This window comes from Platalea leucorodia (genome assembly GCF_965183815.1).
Source record: "Platalea leucorodia genome assembly, chromosome: Z".
NCBI lineage: Eukaryota > Metazoa > Chordata > Aves > Pelecaniformes > Threskiornithidae > Platalea > Platalea leucorodia.
In genome coordinates, this window is record NC_138858.1 from 21,780,476 (window position 1) to 21,800,239 (window position 19,764).

General features: G+C 41.6%; 1 protein-coding gene across 5 annotated transcripts in view; it reads right to left on the reverse strand.

The window, feature by feature from the left end:
• The window catches only part of LOC309602828 (3',5'-cyclic-AMP phosphodiesterase 4D), a gene marked incomplete at its 5' end in the record, with an annotated part of 548,873 nt that overhangs the window by 34,543 nt on the left and 494,566 nt on the right, over positions 1-19,764 (reverse strand). For all 5 annotated transcript variants that reach the window (XM_082336816.1, XM_082336815.1, XM_082336817.1 and 2 more), the window contains one exon: positions 18,859-18,971. In XM_082336816.1, the coding sequence (XP_082192942.1) occupies positions 18,859-18,971 (113 nt within the window). The remainder of the gene's footprint in view (positions 1-18,858; positions 18,972-19,764) is intronic.

Sequence of the window (19,764 nt, forward strand, 5' to 3'; positions counted from 1 at the left end):
TTCCTGTCTTGGAAGCAATGACAACCAGCCAGCCAGAGCACTGCTATCACCTTCACTCCCTCCCCTTATCTGCACACAAAAACACATCCTGCCTCTCTACCTCCTCCAGGCAAAGCCCAATGAGAAAGGCGGGTGAAAATTTCAGTCTCAGCTACAGCTGCACAATTTAGCTTATACCATATTTTGTGTTTCATTGAGCTGCCACTTCTTTGTCATGCTCTGAATTTGGACATTTTCCAAACAACATATTGATACCCACTCCGTGATTCCCAAAGTGCAGCCCCAGCCAAGGATGCTTTGTCCCAGCAACTAATACATAAAACTGGCAAGTTTTGCTGTAAGTGGAGTCTCAGGGCTGCTCCTACGCTCCTCAGCAGTAAGCTCCTATACTTTATAGACACTTTAACATGCTTTACAAAAAGCAAAGAAGAAAAATTAATCTGACTCGAAAGACAAGCATGATCTAGTACATGCATCTCCTTTACATAGCTATGCCTACCTCAGCGCAGCTGTGCAGAGACTTTCAGTCCAAAGGCATTTAAGAAGAATAAACATGTCGGAGGTACTGCAAAGACATAACACTTCAATAATGACCTAAAGTTATGCAATACCAATGTTGAAGGAATGCCGCTGTTAAGAAAAAATACCGTGCCATGGAGATACACATGCTCTTAACTTCAGCTAACCACTCGTGCCCTGCGGCACAGGAATTCCTACAGCTTGTACGTGTTATCCCAGCTACGGCAACTGCAGATGCCTTTTCTACAGCTTATCTACATAAGTAAGATTTACAAGCTACATCAGTGTAACGCCTCATAAAGATACTCTTATTATGGGATAAAACCACAGTAAAGTTTAAGCCTTTCCCAGGACAACTTGTGCTGAATCCATAAAGATATTCACACTAGAGAAACGATAAAGGTGATTTCTTCTAATATCAAAATGCTCCTCTGCAAACAAGTACTTTGTCATTTAAGTATCATGAAAAGAGAAACAGGATTTTTTTTCTAAAATATATTTTTAGGAAATTCTAACAGTTCCCTTCTTACTGAATAGAAAAGATTTGGCTGTGCAGACAGCTGTGTCTAACGAATGTGCAAAGAGGAGCGACATTTCACTCAGTGAGCTGTGATGGCACACTCACCTGAAGACTGATACAGCTATACCAGCAAAAACTGAGCTTTATAGATATTGCCTATTTCATGCAGAAAATTGGCTTGCTATGTAAGGACAAAAACCAGCTTCACTGGTATTGCTGGATTAATCTTACTTCTCCTGTAACGTCACATTCTTATTTTAATGAGGTGTTCCTACTGTAGACCTGGCCAAGAACATGCTTTAACAGTTCATCAGAAATCTTGTTGAATGGTTGCCATTTCATACTAAAAGAAATGAATCTTTTAATCATCTTTTTTAAAGCTACAGTCATGCTTAACATACATACTGTTCTTGTGAAAAAGCAAAAATTAAATATTACTTTTTTTTCTAATTCTAATATATATGAAAACCAAATATAAACCAAACTATTTCCTATCCTTCTAAATACTATTGCTCAGTTTACAAAAAAAGACAGAAGGTAAAAGCCATCCTGTGAAACAAGCAACGATAGTACAAACAAAAGCAGAGAATTGTGGACTGCAAAGTAACTACTGACACTGCAATGAGCTCAGTACAGTTCTGATATAAACACGCCTTAGCAAGTGCCTGTAAACCATCCACAGTAGACACCAACATTTTGAAAGCAGACGGCAAGTTGTTTCATGCAATTTTGTTGGTTCAGGCTCCAGTTCTTATTAAACTGTGTCTGTTGTACTTCTAACTAAAGTGCATGTGATAGTGTCATTGTTCTTTCAAGGAAAAACTCAGCAAGCGTTATTCTGCAACTAATATTCATTCCAATGTGTCCTTCATACCTTTCATTTGATTATTTATTTAGATGCTCTAAACATGCTCTAAATCTATGCAGATTCACAAAAAATTAAGATCTATCCATCCAGAACAGGAGAAAAAAACCAGTGTCATCCATTAGACCCTTGTCTCATGCATACAGGGAAACACGCAAAAATGTAATGCTTCGTCTTTTGTCCAAGTGAGTGCTTCACCCAAATGCCTCTAGGTCAAATTAAGCGAACAAGCACAAAACCCAAGTGGTTTCCAGTCCCATAGTCAGGTGTACCGTGAGGTTGGGTTTACCGGTACATGACAGAGATGGAGACAAGATAACAAAACCAGGCCAAAGGCAGCTCTGTAGTTTCCTGAATTGCATGCTTATTAACTGTATGATTTAAACCCCTCTTACAAGAAGTCTCAGTATTTGCATGAGGAAGCTCGTGGTATATTCCTATTTCTGTACTCCATGTCTATTGATACCAGTAATTTGCCTCTTATCCTACACACAGGATCTAAGGGTCTTTTTGGGAGCTGACTTCTTGTATTGTGATGACAGCATGCAGTGGGGTGCTGCAGAGCCATCGCTCCGCTCCATCAGCTGGTGCTCAGCTCGCCAGCCGTGGCTGTCTGCATACCTGGCCAGGGTTTGGCAGGTTCAGATCAGGCCACGCTGGGGAGGCGTTGGCCAAGTGCTGGTAAGGACGAGTGACACACCCACGCCTGACGGAGAATACTCCTCGCCGTCCCATGCCAACATGGATGGGTTCCTTTGGGTTTGGTAACCCTGTTTAACCTTGCATTGGAGCAGAGCGGATGAGTGCTCAGACTGTCACAGCTGAGTCTCAGCAGGGCAGCAACCAGCAGCTGAGAGGCAGCTGAAGAAATGGACTTTCAGTACCCTTCCTCTCTAGCTACTGGAAGTTTCCACAAAGCTCATCGTTTGTAATATAGACAGGAAGGAACAAAGGATCAGACTTGCTCAGGAGAGCATGCTCTTGGACACTGAAAGCATCAGGAACAACGACTGAGGGCCAGGAGATGCAACTGGATGCCTAGTTCTTCCACAAGTGTAGTCCTGCAATGTCACTATCTTCTGAATATTTTGTTCCTTCCCACCCCACACCGTGGACTGTTGCAAGACAAGGGCATTAAGCCAGAACCACTCTCCTACTACGTGGCTCATGTACCCTCCAGGCTGGAGGTGGTTCTCCTCTTGCCAGCTCAGAGCCCACAGGCTACAGCCAGGAGCCCTCCCAAACACAGCCGGTTTTGCATTAGGTTTTATTTAAGGTAGCTACAGGGAGCTGCTGAAGGACAACTCCTACACCTATTAGTCTCCGATAGAGTCTCACCGCAACAGCCGAAAGGATTTTGTAGGAGCCCTCTCACCTGGGTGAACTTCACTTCTTGTTTCAAAATGGAACTAAGACCAAATAAAGCACCAAGATTATCTCAAGTCACACAATACATAGGAGTATAAATGTACGCATTTCTCATTAACTTTGTAGAACTGGATTTCAGGTGAGAAGCACCCTTTCAGTAACCCTCCACTTTTTTTTTTTTTACACTATTTTTGAATTATCCACAACTGATTGTTCAAACGTAGAAAACCTTTTTATGCTAACTTTTCTAGAAGAATAAATAGTATGGAATATACAAATAGATCTCAAGGTTTACTTGCCCCATCAAAGTACTCACCACTCAGTAATGTTACTGTGGGTTGCTCCTGAGCAATCCTGCTTTGACAGAGCACCAATAAATTCGTATTTACAAGGAAACAATTTTACTGCTAAATCAATATTTCCTTTGAAAATGATCAAATGCGGCTTGTATTTAGCAATTTCCAGTATGTACTGTAACAATGTACAGTAATCACCTTTTGTAAACACTGCTTTAATTCATGGTTTATAACCAGTGAATATTTTATATTTAAGAATGATTAAATGTACATTAGTAATGAATTAATTAATATGCTTTAGCTTTGATAATTTAGCTCACTTATGAACTTCTATAGCACAGCAAACCATTGAAGATACATTTCAAATGAAATTAAGATCTCTGTTTAATCAATGATAATGCATGATCACTTATTTTCTTTTCTGAACACTAAACTGTAAAGAATCATGCCATTCATGTGAAATTAGAAACCAAAGGTAGACTAAAAATAATGAAAAAAACATCACATACTGAAAACTGATTAGGTTCCACTAACAAAAGTACATCATTAGATTGGGGTATATTCTCTGATGAACTTGCAATATGGATACAAAATACACAGACATTTCAAGTAAAAGATTATCTATTAACTTTTCATTATTGCTAGGTATCTTATCAAGAAATAAGGTATTTTTCATATTTCAGTCCTCTTAAATAGATACTATAGTCTCTATGAAAATCATCCCTAGTTTGAGCAACATCTTAAAATCAAACAAAACCAACATGCTCTAAATACATATGGCATGATCTTCATCTTTGGCTTGCATTTTTATTAGTTAAAAATAAAAAAGCTTGGAAAATTTGGCTGCTTTTTGCCCATTTACACATTTACATACAACATTTGGAGCAGCTGGAAAAGCTCTGAGCAGCGCATGAAACACTGGAGAGACCTCGGTGGATGCAGAAAGACATCAGTCTGTTCATTTATGTGGGGGCTCACACATTTTTGCCATGAGACGGACAGAAAAGTTAAAAAGGCTCACTGTTTGCAACAAATTAAACTTCCTCCAGTCCTCCAAAGCCCCTGCTTAACACCCAATTCTACTAACCCTTTATCAAAGAGATACTGATGTTACATAAAACTGGCTACGGGCTCCCTCCACAGCCCGATGAAGTAAATTTAGACTCTCACTAGCTCCAGCAGGCATTAGATCAAGTTCTAGCTGAATCTGAACAAACTGTTCAAATGCAGCAGGCATGGGAGCAATGCTCTGGTACCACCTTCCAGCACCCCAATGCCATACTTCTGCTCAATCTCCAAACCAGAGAACAAAAGTGAAAGGGTGTAACAAGCATAGTTCATCTGTATTGGACTTCAGAGTTAACTAGGGAGTTTATGCCTTGTCTAAGGCAAATTCAATAAAAATTAGTTAGAATGTAACATTTGGTAACTTCAATGAACATTAAAGTTAATTTTCATACCCACTTCATGAGACTGATATGCCTATCCTATTATTACTGATTAATTTAATGCTACATGTGTAAAAAGCATATTCCTAGCTTTTAAAAAACTAAACATGCTGCTTTTAGACTGTTTTCTCAGCATGCATTAGGTGACACGAATTCCCAATATTGGCCAGTCCACTGTAAGCACAACACATAGTTTTCCTGAATAGAACAAACATTTGCCTTGTCTGTTGTTCAGTGTACTGCTGTATTAATTACCTCATATTAAAATAACAGTATAAATACATGAAGTCCCAGGTCTTGATTAGAAAATTTTCCAAGAGCAAAAGGGCTACGAAGCAAAGCTGAGCTATTCATCCGAGCCTGCAAACAGACTCCTTGAAGTCCCCTGGTAGTCAAAAGGTACAAGTCAAAATGGATCTTACGACTTCCAGTGCTGCCACCTACGAGCCCATGAGCAAGCCACCCGGCAGCTGCAGCGCAGGTCAGCATGACTCTCGCCGTTCAACAAAGCTACGTGCATCAGCAAAGGCAAGAGACCACCACCAGGCAGGATGTGGGGTGAAAAGGCAGATTGGGGAACAGATAGATTGGTGTAGAGCGTGCTACTTCACAACAGCCAAGACACTGTAGAAGGAACCAAAAAAAGAAAACAAAGACAAACCCCGGATGACTCCTCCCCCAAGGGCAATCAAGGGATGGTTTCACACTCAGGTACGCTATTCGAATGAGGGGGTGTAACAAGACGTAAGACCAACACCTGTCCTCTCATCCTCCACTTAGGTCAGTCAGGCAGCTTTAGTTTTCTACAACCAGGACATTTTTTCAAGGTCTGATAACACTTGCAAGAACAAACCTAAAACCCCTATGTACATCAGCATGCTTTTACTTACACCACATCTATAAAATCTAAAAGACACATGAGCACAGGAATAGTATCTACCTGGAAAGACAAAAAATTCACCACAACATACTTATCAAATGCTTTTTCTTCCTGCAGTTCTACTTTATCCCAACAGCACAGTTTTATTTTGTGTTGTTGTATCATTCCTACAACCAATCTATCTTTCACAGCTCTGTGAAACACAGATCAGATTACAGGTATATTCCTGACCACCAAAGAAAAATCGTTACTTAAGTTCTAGCCCCTGAATGCCAAGGTTTGTTTCTGCAGAAGTTTTCCAGAGCACTTTATCTTCTTGTATTTAAAATTTAGTCACTCCATTATAAAAATCAAGTTCTGTAAGCAGGGACATACTGAAAGCTGTACTGGAAATGCCAAGCTCTGACTACGCATCAACTAACTGCATCATCTTCACAGGGATGAGCTTTAAGAGCTCTCCTATAATAAAGCGTCTGAAACCTTGTCAGCAACAATCAAAAAGAGCTGCAGAAAATCCCTCCCAGCTAGAAAACGTACATATTTGTTTTTACTGATACTAAGAAAAGAGAAAAAAGCAACTAATTACCAAATTATGAAATGCAATCTTACCTGGGTCCAGTATTCAGACATACAGAACTTTGGCCATGCTTCATAGTACAAGAAAACCACAGTCATTTTACTGAGAAATCTGAGCTCTGGGCTTTAAAGTTTATGCATCCAAAGAGATAGTCTGTCATTTGTCAAATAATTCATGATATTAATATTTCTCAGGAGTAAACGTGCTTATAAATTTTCCAGCTAAAGTCTCCATTGCAAGTGAAAAATAATTTCATTTAAAGACACCCTTACATGCTTAATTTCAGATTTTGTTTTTTTGTAAGCTGTCTTCTTGCAAGTAGTGTGTTTCAGAAAACCTCTGACGTGCACATACAGAACAGCTTTGTAAATCCAGCAAAGATACTTTCTGGCTTCTTGTTGAGCCACACTAGCCTGCATTTACTCCAAAATGGCACCCTCATCTCTGCTTGTTGCTATGGCCACACCATACGTCAGGCTTGCACTTTTTTTCTGGACCTGTTCGTTTATGACAGGCCTAGGTGCTTCCTATTATGGTGCCTGCATCAGCACAGCGTGCATTCGCAGCAGCAGCAGCGGGAGCTGGCAGCCGCCACTGAGCTGATCAGCATGCAGCAGAGGACGGAGATGCTGTGGAATCCGAGCATGCTCCCTGCAACACCACACACAAGGGCTGCTTCGAGACATGTTACACGGCATGCAAGTAATGCATCTGGATTTTGCTGAAGAAGTCCTTTTAACTCTAGTTTTCTGTGGCAGAAGAAGCTGAACACAGGTGGGCTAAGGCGAAGAAAGGAGAATCCCAGGGAACCACATGTTTAGAAAGCAAAATAAATATTGCATTTTGCAAGGTCTGAAGTACCTGTCTGTCCCCCTGGTTCTGAGATGCTGCTATTGAGCATCAAAGAGGCAAGCATTTTAACTGACATAACAAGAGCACAGTAAAACACATCTTTACAAACCTGCTTATCATTAACTTTTAAACATAAGTCTAAAATTTTATAGCTTGTTTCATTCATTTCAGCTACTAAACTGAAAACATTTTGTTTGCTTCATGTGTACTTGTAGGGGAGGTCCCTTTGTGCATGGGGAAAACATGGCCAAAACCAAAGGTGTGATAACGCTTCACACCACCCACTTATCACTTCTAATGTATCAGGGCTTACCCACCATACAGTAGGAAACAAAGTCACCAACACCACATTTGTGGCAATGAAGCTTACCAACAATAGCCAAAGATTCACGATACTGCTGACACACTCAAGAACTCCAACCACCTGCAAACCTAGCAACAGCAAAGCTTAAAGCCCAGTCATTATCCTACAAAATCATTTGCAGAAGCACACAGCAAAGCAAACCTTTTTTCTCAAAAAAAAAAAAAAAAAAAAGTTATCAAATCTTTACAAAAATAAAAATTCAAATGTTCCTTGCATTTGCCATTACTTATCACAGTCCCAATAAAATCTGGCAAATTGCCAGCAGAGAAAATACGTTAACTGCTCAAAAGACTGTGTGCATAAAAAGTCTATTTTCTAGTCCATCTTGCCCATTTTGTCTTAAAACATGCTCAAAGATGCTCAAGTCCACAAGGTCTACTTGGCAGCGATCACTACTCAGGGACGGGCTTGGCATTGGTCGACCGGTGGTGAGCAGTTGTACAGTGTACCACTTGCTTTGTATATTATTATTGTATTATTATTTTATTATTATTACTGCTATTACTACTATTGTATTTTATTTTACTTCAATTATTAAACTGTTCTTATCTCGACCTACGAGTTTTCTCCCTTTTACCCTTCCGATTCTCTCCTCCATCCCACCGGTGGGGGAGTGAGCGAGCGGCTGTGTGGTGCCTAGTTGCTGGCTGGGGTTAAACCATGACACTTCGTTACAACTGTTCATCCTGAATTGTAAAAATCAAGTTTATGAAAATGTTGGTATCTCAGCTGGCAGTGTGAGGTTGTCTGTAATTCTGGGTAAAATTATTGCAGTCAACCTTGGCCACAAGATCAGATAGCCTGGTTTAAATATGTTAACGCCTGCTTGAACAGGTCCTTTCATTCATGTAAACTAATTCAATTAAAAACCACACATCATTATATCCATCAAACAATACTCCTGGCCTCATGTATCTGGGGAATACGACTGACGTAGCAGAATGGTTAGGAGGCTGCAGTTAACCATACACACTTCCTGCAAGATCCAGCTATTTACTGCAGAATAAAATGAATACTGACTTTGTTTTGATTGCTTTATATGACTTTGAAAAACCTGCTTGTAAATTTCTTTAAAAAGACAAAATTCAGGCAAAAAGAAAATGCCTCTGCTTAGTGTATGGTGCATATGAATATGGGCAAGCAAAAGCTACGATTAACACACATTAAATTAGTGATGGAGAATGACGGAGGAGCTTAAAAACCTGCCTGGACCAGTGCCCATTAAAGTAATTGCTGCCTCATTAACATTTTGCCAAAGTCTCGTGTTGATGAGAGGGAATTGCATTCTGATGTTCAGGAAACCTGCTAATGAGTGATGTTTCTAGCTGAAAGCTGAACTTACACGTGAATGTATGCAGTGGGGAGTGTAGGGAGTCCTGCCACTGAGCTGTGCCGTGCAGGCACCAACTGGACAGCGTGGCTGAACACGTGAAAGTGGCAGCAAGATGCTCTGACATATGTTTCCAGACTTGGACCACCACAAACACATCTTAACCGCACCACCTCAGTTCCCCAACCTGGGAAACAGAAATACTTCTGATCTGTAAATCGAGTGACATGAATGTCATGGTATATTACTGTAGCACAGCACAGGCAATTTTTTTAAAACATAACTTGCAGTACAAGGAGATGAAAAAAGGACCTTAAAGATCTGTGTTGTTTCACAGGTGAAAAGCTAACTCAGATATTGATGTTATGTGGTTTATATTCTGGGCTGTTTTAAATAGATCCATAAGGTACTTCCATACTTCTTGTACAAATTAGAAACTGTCCTTGACCAGGAAAGATAACTATTACTATGCAAAACTACATATGTATATTAATTGCAACTCTGATATTTCTTATCTATAATAAAAGATCAAAATCCATCAAATTTAACTGGAAGGTCTGCTTCCAGTTTAACTTCCCTTTGTCCTCTTGCTTCTTCCTCCCCAAATAGCAAAAATGCATATATCGGCAGCCTTTCCCACAGCAATTATGAGCAGAGGGTTTAGTTAAATGTTGTCTTGCTGAGGGATTTTATAGAAGTATTCAGTCAGCTCAATTTCATTACCTGATCATACATTAGTGGGTTACAACTTAATTAATAGAAGTAGCAAGCTGTTTAAATTTTATTTGTAGATAATCTCATAAACAGGCCCTGCACATCAGCTTGACTGAGTGTTGCTCCACTGCTTGTGATTTATAGCAGATGATACTGCCAGTGCAGCTCCATTTCCACACCCAGAGCAGGCAAGCAGAGCCAACGACAGGCAGAACTTGCCCTAGCACAGCAGCATCTCCCACAGCTGGAGATTCAGATGAAGCAGCAGTCCCCATCACAGCATGGCTCCAGCACCTGGCACGTAACAGGGCAGCCACACAGAAGCTGCAGCTGAACTGCTCAGAGGTGAACCCCAGCTCAACAGGCAGGTGCTGGCCACCACCCTGCTCACATGGTTGCAAGCCAGGGTGAGTAGCATCACTTTCCACGATGCTTGCCTACATCCAGTGTTGCAGCTACACAGGGGACTGGCTGCGAGTTAACTAGAGCTGGGATCAATTTCCATTGAGATATGCTCCATTTAAAAGAAAAAAGTCAAAACACGACATATCCATCCATAACACACTTAATTCTATGGTAAGTCTCCTAAACATGGAAAGTTTTGGCAGATGATACCAAAACCCCTACTAATAACTGAGACAGGAGAACGGTTTCTTAGTGCAGTTTCTTCTTCAGCAGAAGCTGAACTGATGTTTCAGCAAACACCATGTTCACTGTGCCAAAACTTTAGATAATAGCAGAAGCTGCCTCTTACTGGAAACACAAAATTTATTAAAAAGAGAAAAAAGAGGGAAAAAAAAAAAAGAATGGCCACTGCTCTTGGAAATGCTTCATATCTTACAGTCTAACCTTGACTACAGCACACTACTACAAATGCAATGCAGGAGTTCTTGGCTCTAAATACTGTCACAAGGAGCCCCAAGTATTTAGATACTTATCATGCCTTTCAGTAGCCATTAATTCCACCTTTATTATTAAGCAAGAAGTTATGAAGTACTCATGTCCATGAAGCCTTTTTGAAGTAAAACCTTTGAAATTAAAAAAAAACCAACAGTATTTTTTGTGAATGCCACTCAAAGGCACATCTATGTTGGCATTTTTAAAGAAATTCTTTTAAATAAATTTAAATAAAACTTTAAATACTTCAACTACTGGAAAAACTTCATAATTTTCAAATCTTCTATTATGGTCGTTGAAAGTAAAATTATTTTCCCACATCAGGTCCTAGTTATTTACTCCATAACATTTTGTCTATGTTATTCTATGCCATTACGCTTAAAGGAAAGAATCTTTCATACCGTGGCATTTCCTATAATTAAAGAGGCTACAAAAAGGGCTGTTTGTGTGCTGGTATGGACCATTTGCTTATATATATATGGAAAAATTATCAAGTTATTAGTGACTGGAAAGCTATGCAATCCTAGAAGCAGCTAAAAAGCTGAAAAGTGTTAAATCATAGCAACCCTCAGAAAGGCATCACTCCCCTTACGTAGCTCTCACATCCAGGACTTTTTAAGAAGCAGTGAATGAGAGATGCAGAAATCAAGTAGTTTTTTCTAAAATTGAAAGTACAGACTGAATCTGTGAGATTAAAGGGTCCTAACTTGTTTTGGGGTCTTGAAACGCCAGTGTTCTTTCTATCAGCCATTATGGGTCAACTCTAGGCTCCTTTCCACTGGTGCAGAATGGGATAGCCTGTGTGGTGTACTTCTGTTATTAGAGAAGAGCCCCGATGAACAGCGGAAGGGGCTCACCCCACCACCCAATTAAAATGTTTCCAAATCATAAATGCCTGCTTGTCATGGCCCAGGGAGACAAACATTTGCCATCATGTACCCAGACAAGGAGAAGGGGCTCCTCACAACTCAAGACACCTTGACCCTCACCCACAATGTTTGCTTCTTTCTCAGCAAGAGACCTACAGCTCTATCATACCACCAAAGCCCCCACTATCTCTGCAGAAGAATGGGGCGTTTCATGGTTTTTCTCATTTCACACGAACCCGACAGCTCCTATGGAAGCAGCATGTGTTTGCACAGAAGATATTCAGCCACTGCTGAACTGGCGCCACTACTCCATCCACTTGTTCCTGAGAAGATGGAAGTGTTCATAAATGATAAGGAGGGGCTGGCGCAAGCCATCTGCATGAGAGCAAGTTTCACCCATTATCTCACTGCAGCATGTCCATGCACAATACAGCCATCAAAGTGCTGTTTCCTTGTTATAAAAATATATATATATACACACACACAAACCCCCCGCACTCATCACTGCGGTTACCCGAGGGCAACTCTGCTGTTATCCAGAAGTGTGAGTAGTCTTACATGGGAGCTAGTAAGGTTGTCCACAGGGAACTGCACTCCAGCCCAGAGGTCTCAAAATCCTTTTGGGCTGACTTCAGTCCATGGAAAGGGAGGATTGCGCCTGTGAAGGTAGTCCTTCCTTATCTCCACAGTCCTCTCTCCCTTTTCTCTTGTCATGAAGTACAACAAAATTGGGGAACCTGCATAAATATGCATTAATTCAAATTCAGGCTCACCACTTTATCAGTATCCCTTTACTCTGTCACTGTACGAACTGAAATCCTTAATGAATAAAACATTTCCTGATGCTGCACTCAACAAGCTTTTTCTTGCTAACAGCTGCCCCTTAATTGTAATCTTCATCAGAAGCAGCACTCTAAAGAGCTAACCAAATCCTCCGATTTTCCTAGAAAGATCTGGCAACATCAGAACAAATTAAACTATCATGTCAGCCAGCCAAGTGCAGTGGCATTGCCAGACATTTTATAAGAGGACTGTCACACAACAAACCCCATCAAGTTTTTCATCTTTTGATATCCAAGCTCTTTAAATCTGAGAAGTAAAACAGAGACGCTGCCGGCTCTGCAACAATTTAGTCATGACAATAACAAATTTCTTTTCTACTGTTACGTTGCCAGCACATATTTTTCATGTGCAATAGCTGCAACTCAAGAGAATGACTGATGTTTAAATCCTCTTAAATGGATATGACAACATTATCCTGTCCCTTAATTGGAAACAGGTCATGCTAATCGGTGACTCTGACAGAAGAGGATACAATTTTACTCTGGCTGAGCTTCCACGTTTGGAAAAAGTATTGCAAAAAAATTATGCTCCTAGATATGAAATGTAATTTCTGCAGACAAGCTCCTAACTGTGCGACGAACCTGTCCCCAAAGTTGGCAGCAAGAATTCAAAAATGACAGTGCTAAAAACTACTCTGTTAATAAAAGACTGAGCCAGTGGCATAAGCACTGTTTACTAGTTCTAGACTCAGCCCATCTAGACTCCTACAAAATTAACGACCACCACAGCACTTCAGCTTTTCCACAGAATAAGACAGATAAAACAGATGAATGGACTAAATCAGGAGTCAGAGCCTGTCATCAGCTCCATAAATTCTGGGCACGGGGAAACCCAGAGAGCTGCTGTCAGCCTGCGGGAACACGATGCTGCTTCTCCATCCCGTGGCCGGTGCCTCTGAAGAGCTGCCAAGAGGCAGGAGACTCTTTCTGGCTCTGCTCTTTTCAGCCCCAGGAGGGTCACGCAGGAATGTGGGCAGCGGGGCTCTCCCCTGCCCCTGGGAAAACCCAGCAGAGGTAAAACAGGGCTTTTGTTCGAAGCACGTTAGGGAATTTATCCATGGTCCATTATCTGAACTAAGTAATTAGTTTAGCCTCACTCTTTCCCCGGATATTACGTTAGTCAGATCCCTGTTGTCTGTGTGAGCCTTTTAGTGCTGTAAAGGAGGAAAGGAAAAATACTTTTTAGGAGCAGGAAAATGTGATTATAAACCAGCTCAAATTGGCAGGGGACTTCAGGAGGGAATGTAAAAAAAGAAAAAAAAAAGTAACTGAACAGATTTCAAGTTGTCTTTGTTTCCTTCAAGTGTAATTTTAGTTTACATTCAATATTTACAGGTGGGTAATTTTTTAAAATAAAGTATCCTTAAGATTATTGTTTAAGCATAGTTAAACTTACCCATACTTAATGGGTGACAACTACAGGACCATAAACATAAGCCAAAATCCCACTAACATTTGCACCAAGTCTTACATTAGCATAGTCTTTGGAAGTTAGTTGGTTGATAACACTGATGCTTTGTGCATCTTCAAAGCACTCAAAAATCTCAGAAAGTTTTTTTTAGTAGTAACTAGCACTATTAACTGTAAGTAGATTTCTACTTTAATCTGTGAGCACTTGCATATACTGGTATACAAACTGGACAACTATAAGATAGTTTATACTTAAAAAGTGGTTTCATAGTTAACGCAGTCAAACTAAGAGAAACCTAAATCTTCTTAACTTTGATACCTAAAAAAGCTTCCTGGAGAAAAGGCATTCATAGAAGTTTATAGTGGGAAAGAAATACCCAATGAATGACCTTTTCCAAACTCTTGTTCATTACCAGTTATCAGCAAATCTTGCAAAAATGCTGCCATCTGCAGTAAACCTGAAACTGAAACAGAAGCACATGAATTGAAACTTTTTCCATGTCTAAATTCAGATTCTCAAATACACAAAAGCAACACACTAGAGATGTTTGCAAAATCATGATTACAGAAATGAAAATACACTTTTGCGTATCAGTTTCATTATAAGTATTCCTCCACATTTGACTAATCTACAATTAATGCTGTCTAGCAGAAAGTGGTTGCTACATCTTTATTATTGACATTCTTCATTTATTTATTGCCTGTCACAGAACAATGCTCAGATCCAGAATCAGAATGTAAGCTAGGTACTGCATACTGGAAGAAGATAGCTCTTCTCCCAGAGAACTTAAAATCTATTCATTTTTGCTTTAATCTTGTTTGGCAGAAAAAGAAGAGGGGGTTATTCATTAAAAAAGAGCAAATGATTAAACAAATAAAAAAACCCTATCACTCTGCAACCTGTAAATTTTAAAAATATTATTTGCTTGTACAAGTGTACCAAAGTGTACCTCTGCCTGAAGTTAGAAACCACAATCAGCAAGCTAGTACCCACCTAAAAACTAAGTTTTTCAACACAGATATTACTCACAATTCAGTTTAGCAGAAACTGATATGGGTTAGTGTCTCTGGAAGTCAGAACAGTTAAATATAAGCATCTAATTATCCCTCGGGGTCCTATCTTTAGTGACCCAAATTGGTAAAATATTTCCTAAAATTAATTTATTTCTGTTCAACTAAGCATCAAGCAGAAAAACAGAACAATAGAGCCACAGTCCACTGACGTCAGCCAATATTAACAGTACATGGTACAGAAAATCAGAAATAGGTCTCCAAAAATTTAAACATTTTATCTGATTTTCCAAATTTAAGGTGGTGCTTATTTGTTTTCTGGTTTCGGAGTCTTTCAAGACTTTACAGCGTTTCTACAGGAATATGAGGACGAGAAATTTCCTGTGCTTTTAAAAAGAAGCCGGGATTCTCTTGGTAGTACCCAATTCTAGAAGCCGGTAATTTAAGACGACACCAAGTACTGTAAGAACCATAACAACATAATGACAACTGACAATACTTTTAAATACTACGTCCTTTTGAAATCAGATTTATTTACGAACTACACCTATGGGTGTATCACAGATTTATCCATCAGTTACTTCATGTGCAATGCCTCCAGGCACTTGGAAATCTGCTTATCACAGGGATGGCTGGGAAATGGGACATCATCTGGCTATTACAGTCATCCTGGTGTAACTTCGGCAGCCAAGCATTATGGCTGGCTTCCTACAGAGCAGACCTAGAGCACGTTTTCAAAACTTTTGGGGTTACACTTACTGCCACAACATGCCAGGGCTCATCTGGAGATTGTGGAGAGCACCCCGTGCCTACTGCTTCAAGCAGTTTTACACAGGGAGAAGGATCTTCTTGTCTGTCTGCGTCATCCCACTTTCAGTCATCCACAGCTGTGAGCTGGCACATCACAGACTAATGCTAACTGAGCACGAGGGGCATATAAACAAAACAAATACCCTTGGACTGAGATATGCTAACGCAAGTCCTATGCGGGCATTACCGACAGTAAGGGGATTCCACACAGACGCAATCGACGGTTCAGACTGCCAACTCACTGCACAGAGAGGAACTGGAGATAAGACTTGCTCCCTGGCCTACTTCAGGACACACAATACTGTTTCCTCCCTGGACTTTTTTCCTCTACTATGGCAGCCTTTGCACGATGGGCAAAAGCTCTTACCTGGTGCAGAGCTCAGCTCTTAAGTCACCCCTTACGTCTTGCACGTGCTCACAAAAATAAGGAAAACTAACACTGATGAAAACGCTGTTACATACAAAAAAACGTGGGGGGGGAGAAATAAGAGAAGTAGATGAGCATCTGGGAAAAAACCCAATCCATCAATCTCGCGGGCTAGTTCTTAAAGAACCCAGAGAAAGGGAAAGAGGGAAACACGGTGAGGAACCATGTTCTGCACCAACAACATCCCTTTTCCTGATTTTCTCATCTGATTTTACAGGACCTACTCTTGGAATAGTGAACTGGGTACTCTTGCATATTCGCTGCTGTACTGAAGTTTATGTCCTTAGCCTTGAGCAAAGTTTCTCTATTTCAGTTTCTCTGTAAACTAAAATAGTATAATTTATCCGTATGCCTCACAGAGATGTTGCACTTTGCAGCTGTATTACAATAGGAGGTGTTGGATAAATGCCAGATACATTTTAATAATCAGGAATAAAATGATTCTTTAGAACAATCCGTTACACACCTGAAATAAAAATCCTCCTGCACTAAATTTTCTCACATTATTAGATGGGCTTGCTGGTTTATATTCAAGATTGTTCACATTATGATTAATGGCACTGATTTACCTTTTTAAAAAAAAAAAAAAAAAAAAAAAAAATCTTTAAAAAACCAAAACAAACACTGAAAGATGTCACAGATTTCTATACAAGGGCGGCAGATTTCCCAAAAAAAGGGGGAAAAAAGTTTACCTTAAGAATTGAGTATGACCTGCAAAGCCAAAAAGCAGCTATTACTTCTCAATATAATACCAGGCTCTTCCTAAATACTGCAATATGAACCAGTAAGTAGCAATGAAGTGCTTTAGACATGTACATTCATACTTGATAGATCAAGCAGACTGAGGCAATACATTACTGTAATATAAAAATTCCAATTTTGATGTAAAGCTTGGCATCACTGTTACTGACCTTCAGATTAAGTATTACAACAAAGCTTACTGCGTACCCCAAACTGATCCCTTGTCTGAATGATCTTATGTTGGAAACAAGATGAAAAACTTTATCTGAATCACATTTTCCTTTTCATTTGAATAAACATGTGTGAAGAATGTTTATCCTGTAATCTATGGCAAACAATTCTTTAACTAGTTCAAACAAATACAAACAAAACATGGTATCAGATGCAGCACCTTCGCGTTTACTTGAAGATGCAAAGCAGTTGTCATGTTTTATTTTAAAAACAAATCCTCTTTAGGTAAAAATCTGAATATACTTGGCAAAACTTAAGACACATTGATTCGCAATTAGTTTTATCTTATTCTAAAAATGGCTTGTCCTTACTGTTCATAAAATACACTACATATCCTATCTGTTTTAGAAAGGTAATAAATAAATACTTGAAGAATATCCAGAATCTTGTGAAACAGTGGCTATACGGATATCACAAATCAGGGAACTAATAGGTGTTCAAACTTGTTTGCAAGGAAAGATCAAGCCCTATGTGTTGGTCTGATCTTACTCCCTTTGAAAACAAAGTCACTGGATTCAAACAGTCCTAAAACAGACTCCAAAACTCTTGACTTTGTAACTTGCCGGCACATACACAATATGCCCTGAATAATGAGATCTTTCAACTGGCAATAAAAACTGAAAACACAGTTCTGAGAATAGGGAAATGCCAGGCAGATAACTTGTAAAACAGAGATTTAATTGCTGCTAAGAGTCTCTACAGACAAGAAAAGCACAAGGGATGTTATATTATGGGACTAAACCGCACAAGAGTGCAAACACCGCACATCTTACATGCAGGACGAGTTGAACATGGACTTAAAAACAGTCAGTAAGAAACAGTAAGTGTTTGGTAAGGGCAGTCAAAACAAGACAGCAGAATTTTAAAAAGGTCTAAGCTGAGTCAAAACCACTTATTATTTACTGACTTTTAAAAAAAAAAAAAAAAACTAAGTGCAACTAAAACAGTTAAAAGGTGCTAAAATACAGATCATCAGCTGCTTTTGCAGACCTAAGAGAGGCAAACCCAGCCTATTTATTTAATTAAAACTTTCTTCTTCTCTCTCATTGTACATGTAGCTCCCTAAATACTCAGAATATCAGTTGATGACAAATATAAAAATAAACTGTGAAGCAAGACAGCAGGCTTATTAATTCGGCATTAAAAATGAACTCCAGAGATGTAGCTACACAGCATTTGCAAACCAAAATCATGAAAGTGTACTTATGAATGAAGCATGTGGAAACTCCAATTGAAACTGCAGAACCCCCCCACACAGATCAGATACCAGCACATAGTCCCCGGCTAACAGCATCCTCAGCTTCCAGCAAGGCAAGGAAGGGCACGCTCTGCCTCCAAAACACGCCTCTGGATATAGGTGTCTATCGTGACTATCGTGATGGCACCTGGGTTCTAAGAGACAACTTTGGTAACAAATCGTGTTACGAGAGCTGTCAGCATGACTATGTACAAATAAAATTCAGCCTGCTCCCCTGGGATCCAGAGCTATCTATATCACCTTTTCACGCTACTTTCTACACCATTTTCTAGGAAAGATCCCTAGTTCGGAATGGGATGCTGTGAAAAGAAAGAGCAACTGAAGGGATCATTCCCAGCAGCCAAACCCAATCTCTTTTTGTTTTTAAGCTGAGACGCACAGGGAAACAGTGTAGCTTTCCAAGACCCGCATCACTTCCACAACTCGTCCTGAAACTTGAGAGAACCGTGTGTAAACCCGCACAAAACCCTCTCCCGCACCCCAGGGCCCGTGAGGAGCCGTCGCTTCCCGCGGCAAGCTCGGCCGCCCGGGGCTGTTTCACCCAGCGGGCCCCTCCGGCCGCTGCCGACACCGGGGTCGCCCCGCCGCCCCCGGGCTGCAGCTGCGGCCCGGCCGCCCCCGGCTCCTACCTTGTTCGAGGCCATTTCGCTGACGGAGTGCCTGGTCTGCAGGGTCTCCAGCTGGTCCAGGCACCAGTCCAGCTCCTCCAGGGTCTCGCCGGCCAGCTTCTGGTAGGCCTCCTCTGCGAAGAGACAGGGAAAGGCGTACTCAGTTCGCAAGCGTTTCGCGGGGCTAACGGCCAGCTCCAGCGGGTGCATCCTCCGCTGCCCGGTGCCCGCACATGAGTGCTGCTCCCTCATACTGCCAGCCCGGGCACTGGGCGGCGCGGCTCTTCCCCTCCGCGGGGCCGCGCTCCTCTTCGGAGCCACCGGGTCGGCGAGCGGCGGAACCGGCAAAAACTTTCCGCCTGCCGCTGCTCGCCGCCCGCCCCGCCCCGCCCCACCGGCCCGCCCCGCGGCCGCAGCACCGCCCCCTCGCAGGCAGGGCCGAGCTCCGCGGGCGCGCAGCGGCCCGGCGGCCGTGGCGGCAGGGCGGGCCCGCCGCCGGCGGGGCGGCGCAGGCCCGGTGAATCAGCGCGGCCGCCGGCTGCGGGCACCGCGCTTCCTGTTTTCGCAGCTCCGCCGGCGGCGGCGGGGCTGCTGCGGGGCCCCGCCGCCCCCCGGCGGTTTCACACCCAGCCACCGCCCGCCCGCCGGCAGCCGCCGCGGGGCCGGGAGCCCCGCAAAACCCGGCGCGGAGCCGCCCCCGCCGTGCTGAGCGGTCGTGCCCGTATTTTCTTACCTGCCCACAGGGGTACCGTGAGAACGTACTGGGTAATGTTTGTAAAGTGTGGGGAGGGTGTAAAAACACAGGTCTAAGTGCTCGGGATAACGATGACCGGCCGAAGCACCTGCTGCTGAAGGAGCGTTCAAATAACTGCAGCAGCGTTTGCTCTAGCCCCAAAGCCTCTCTCTGTGCCTCTGTGTGTGCACAAA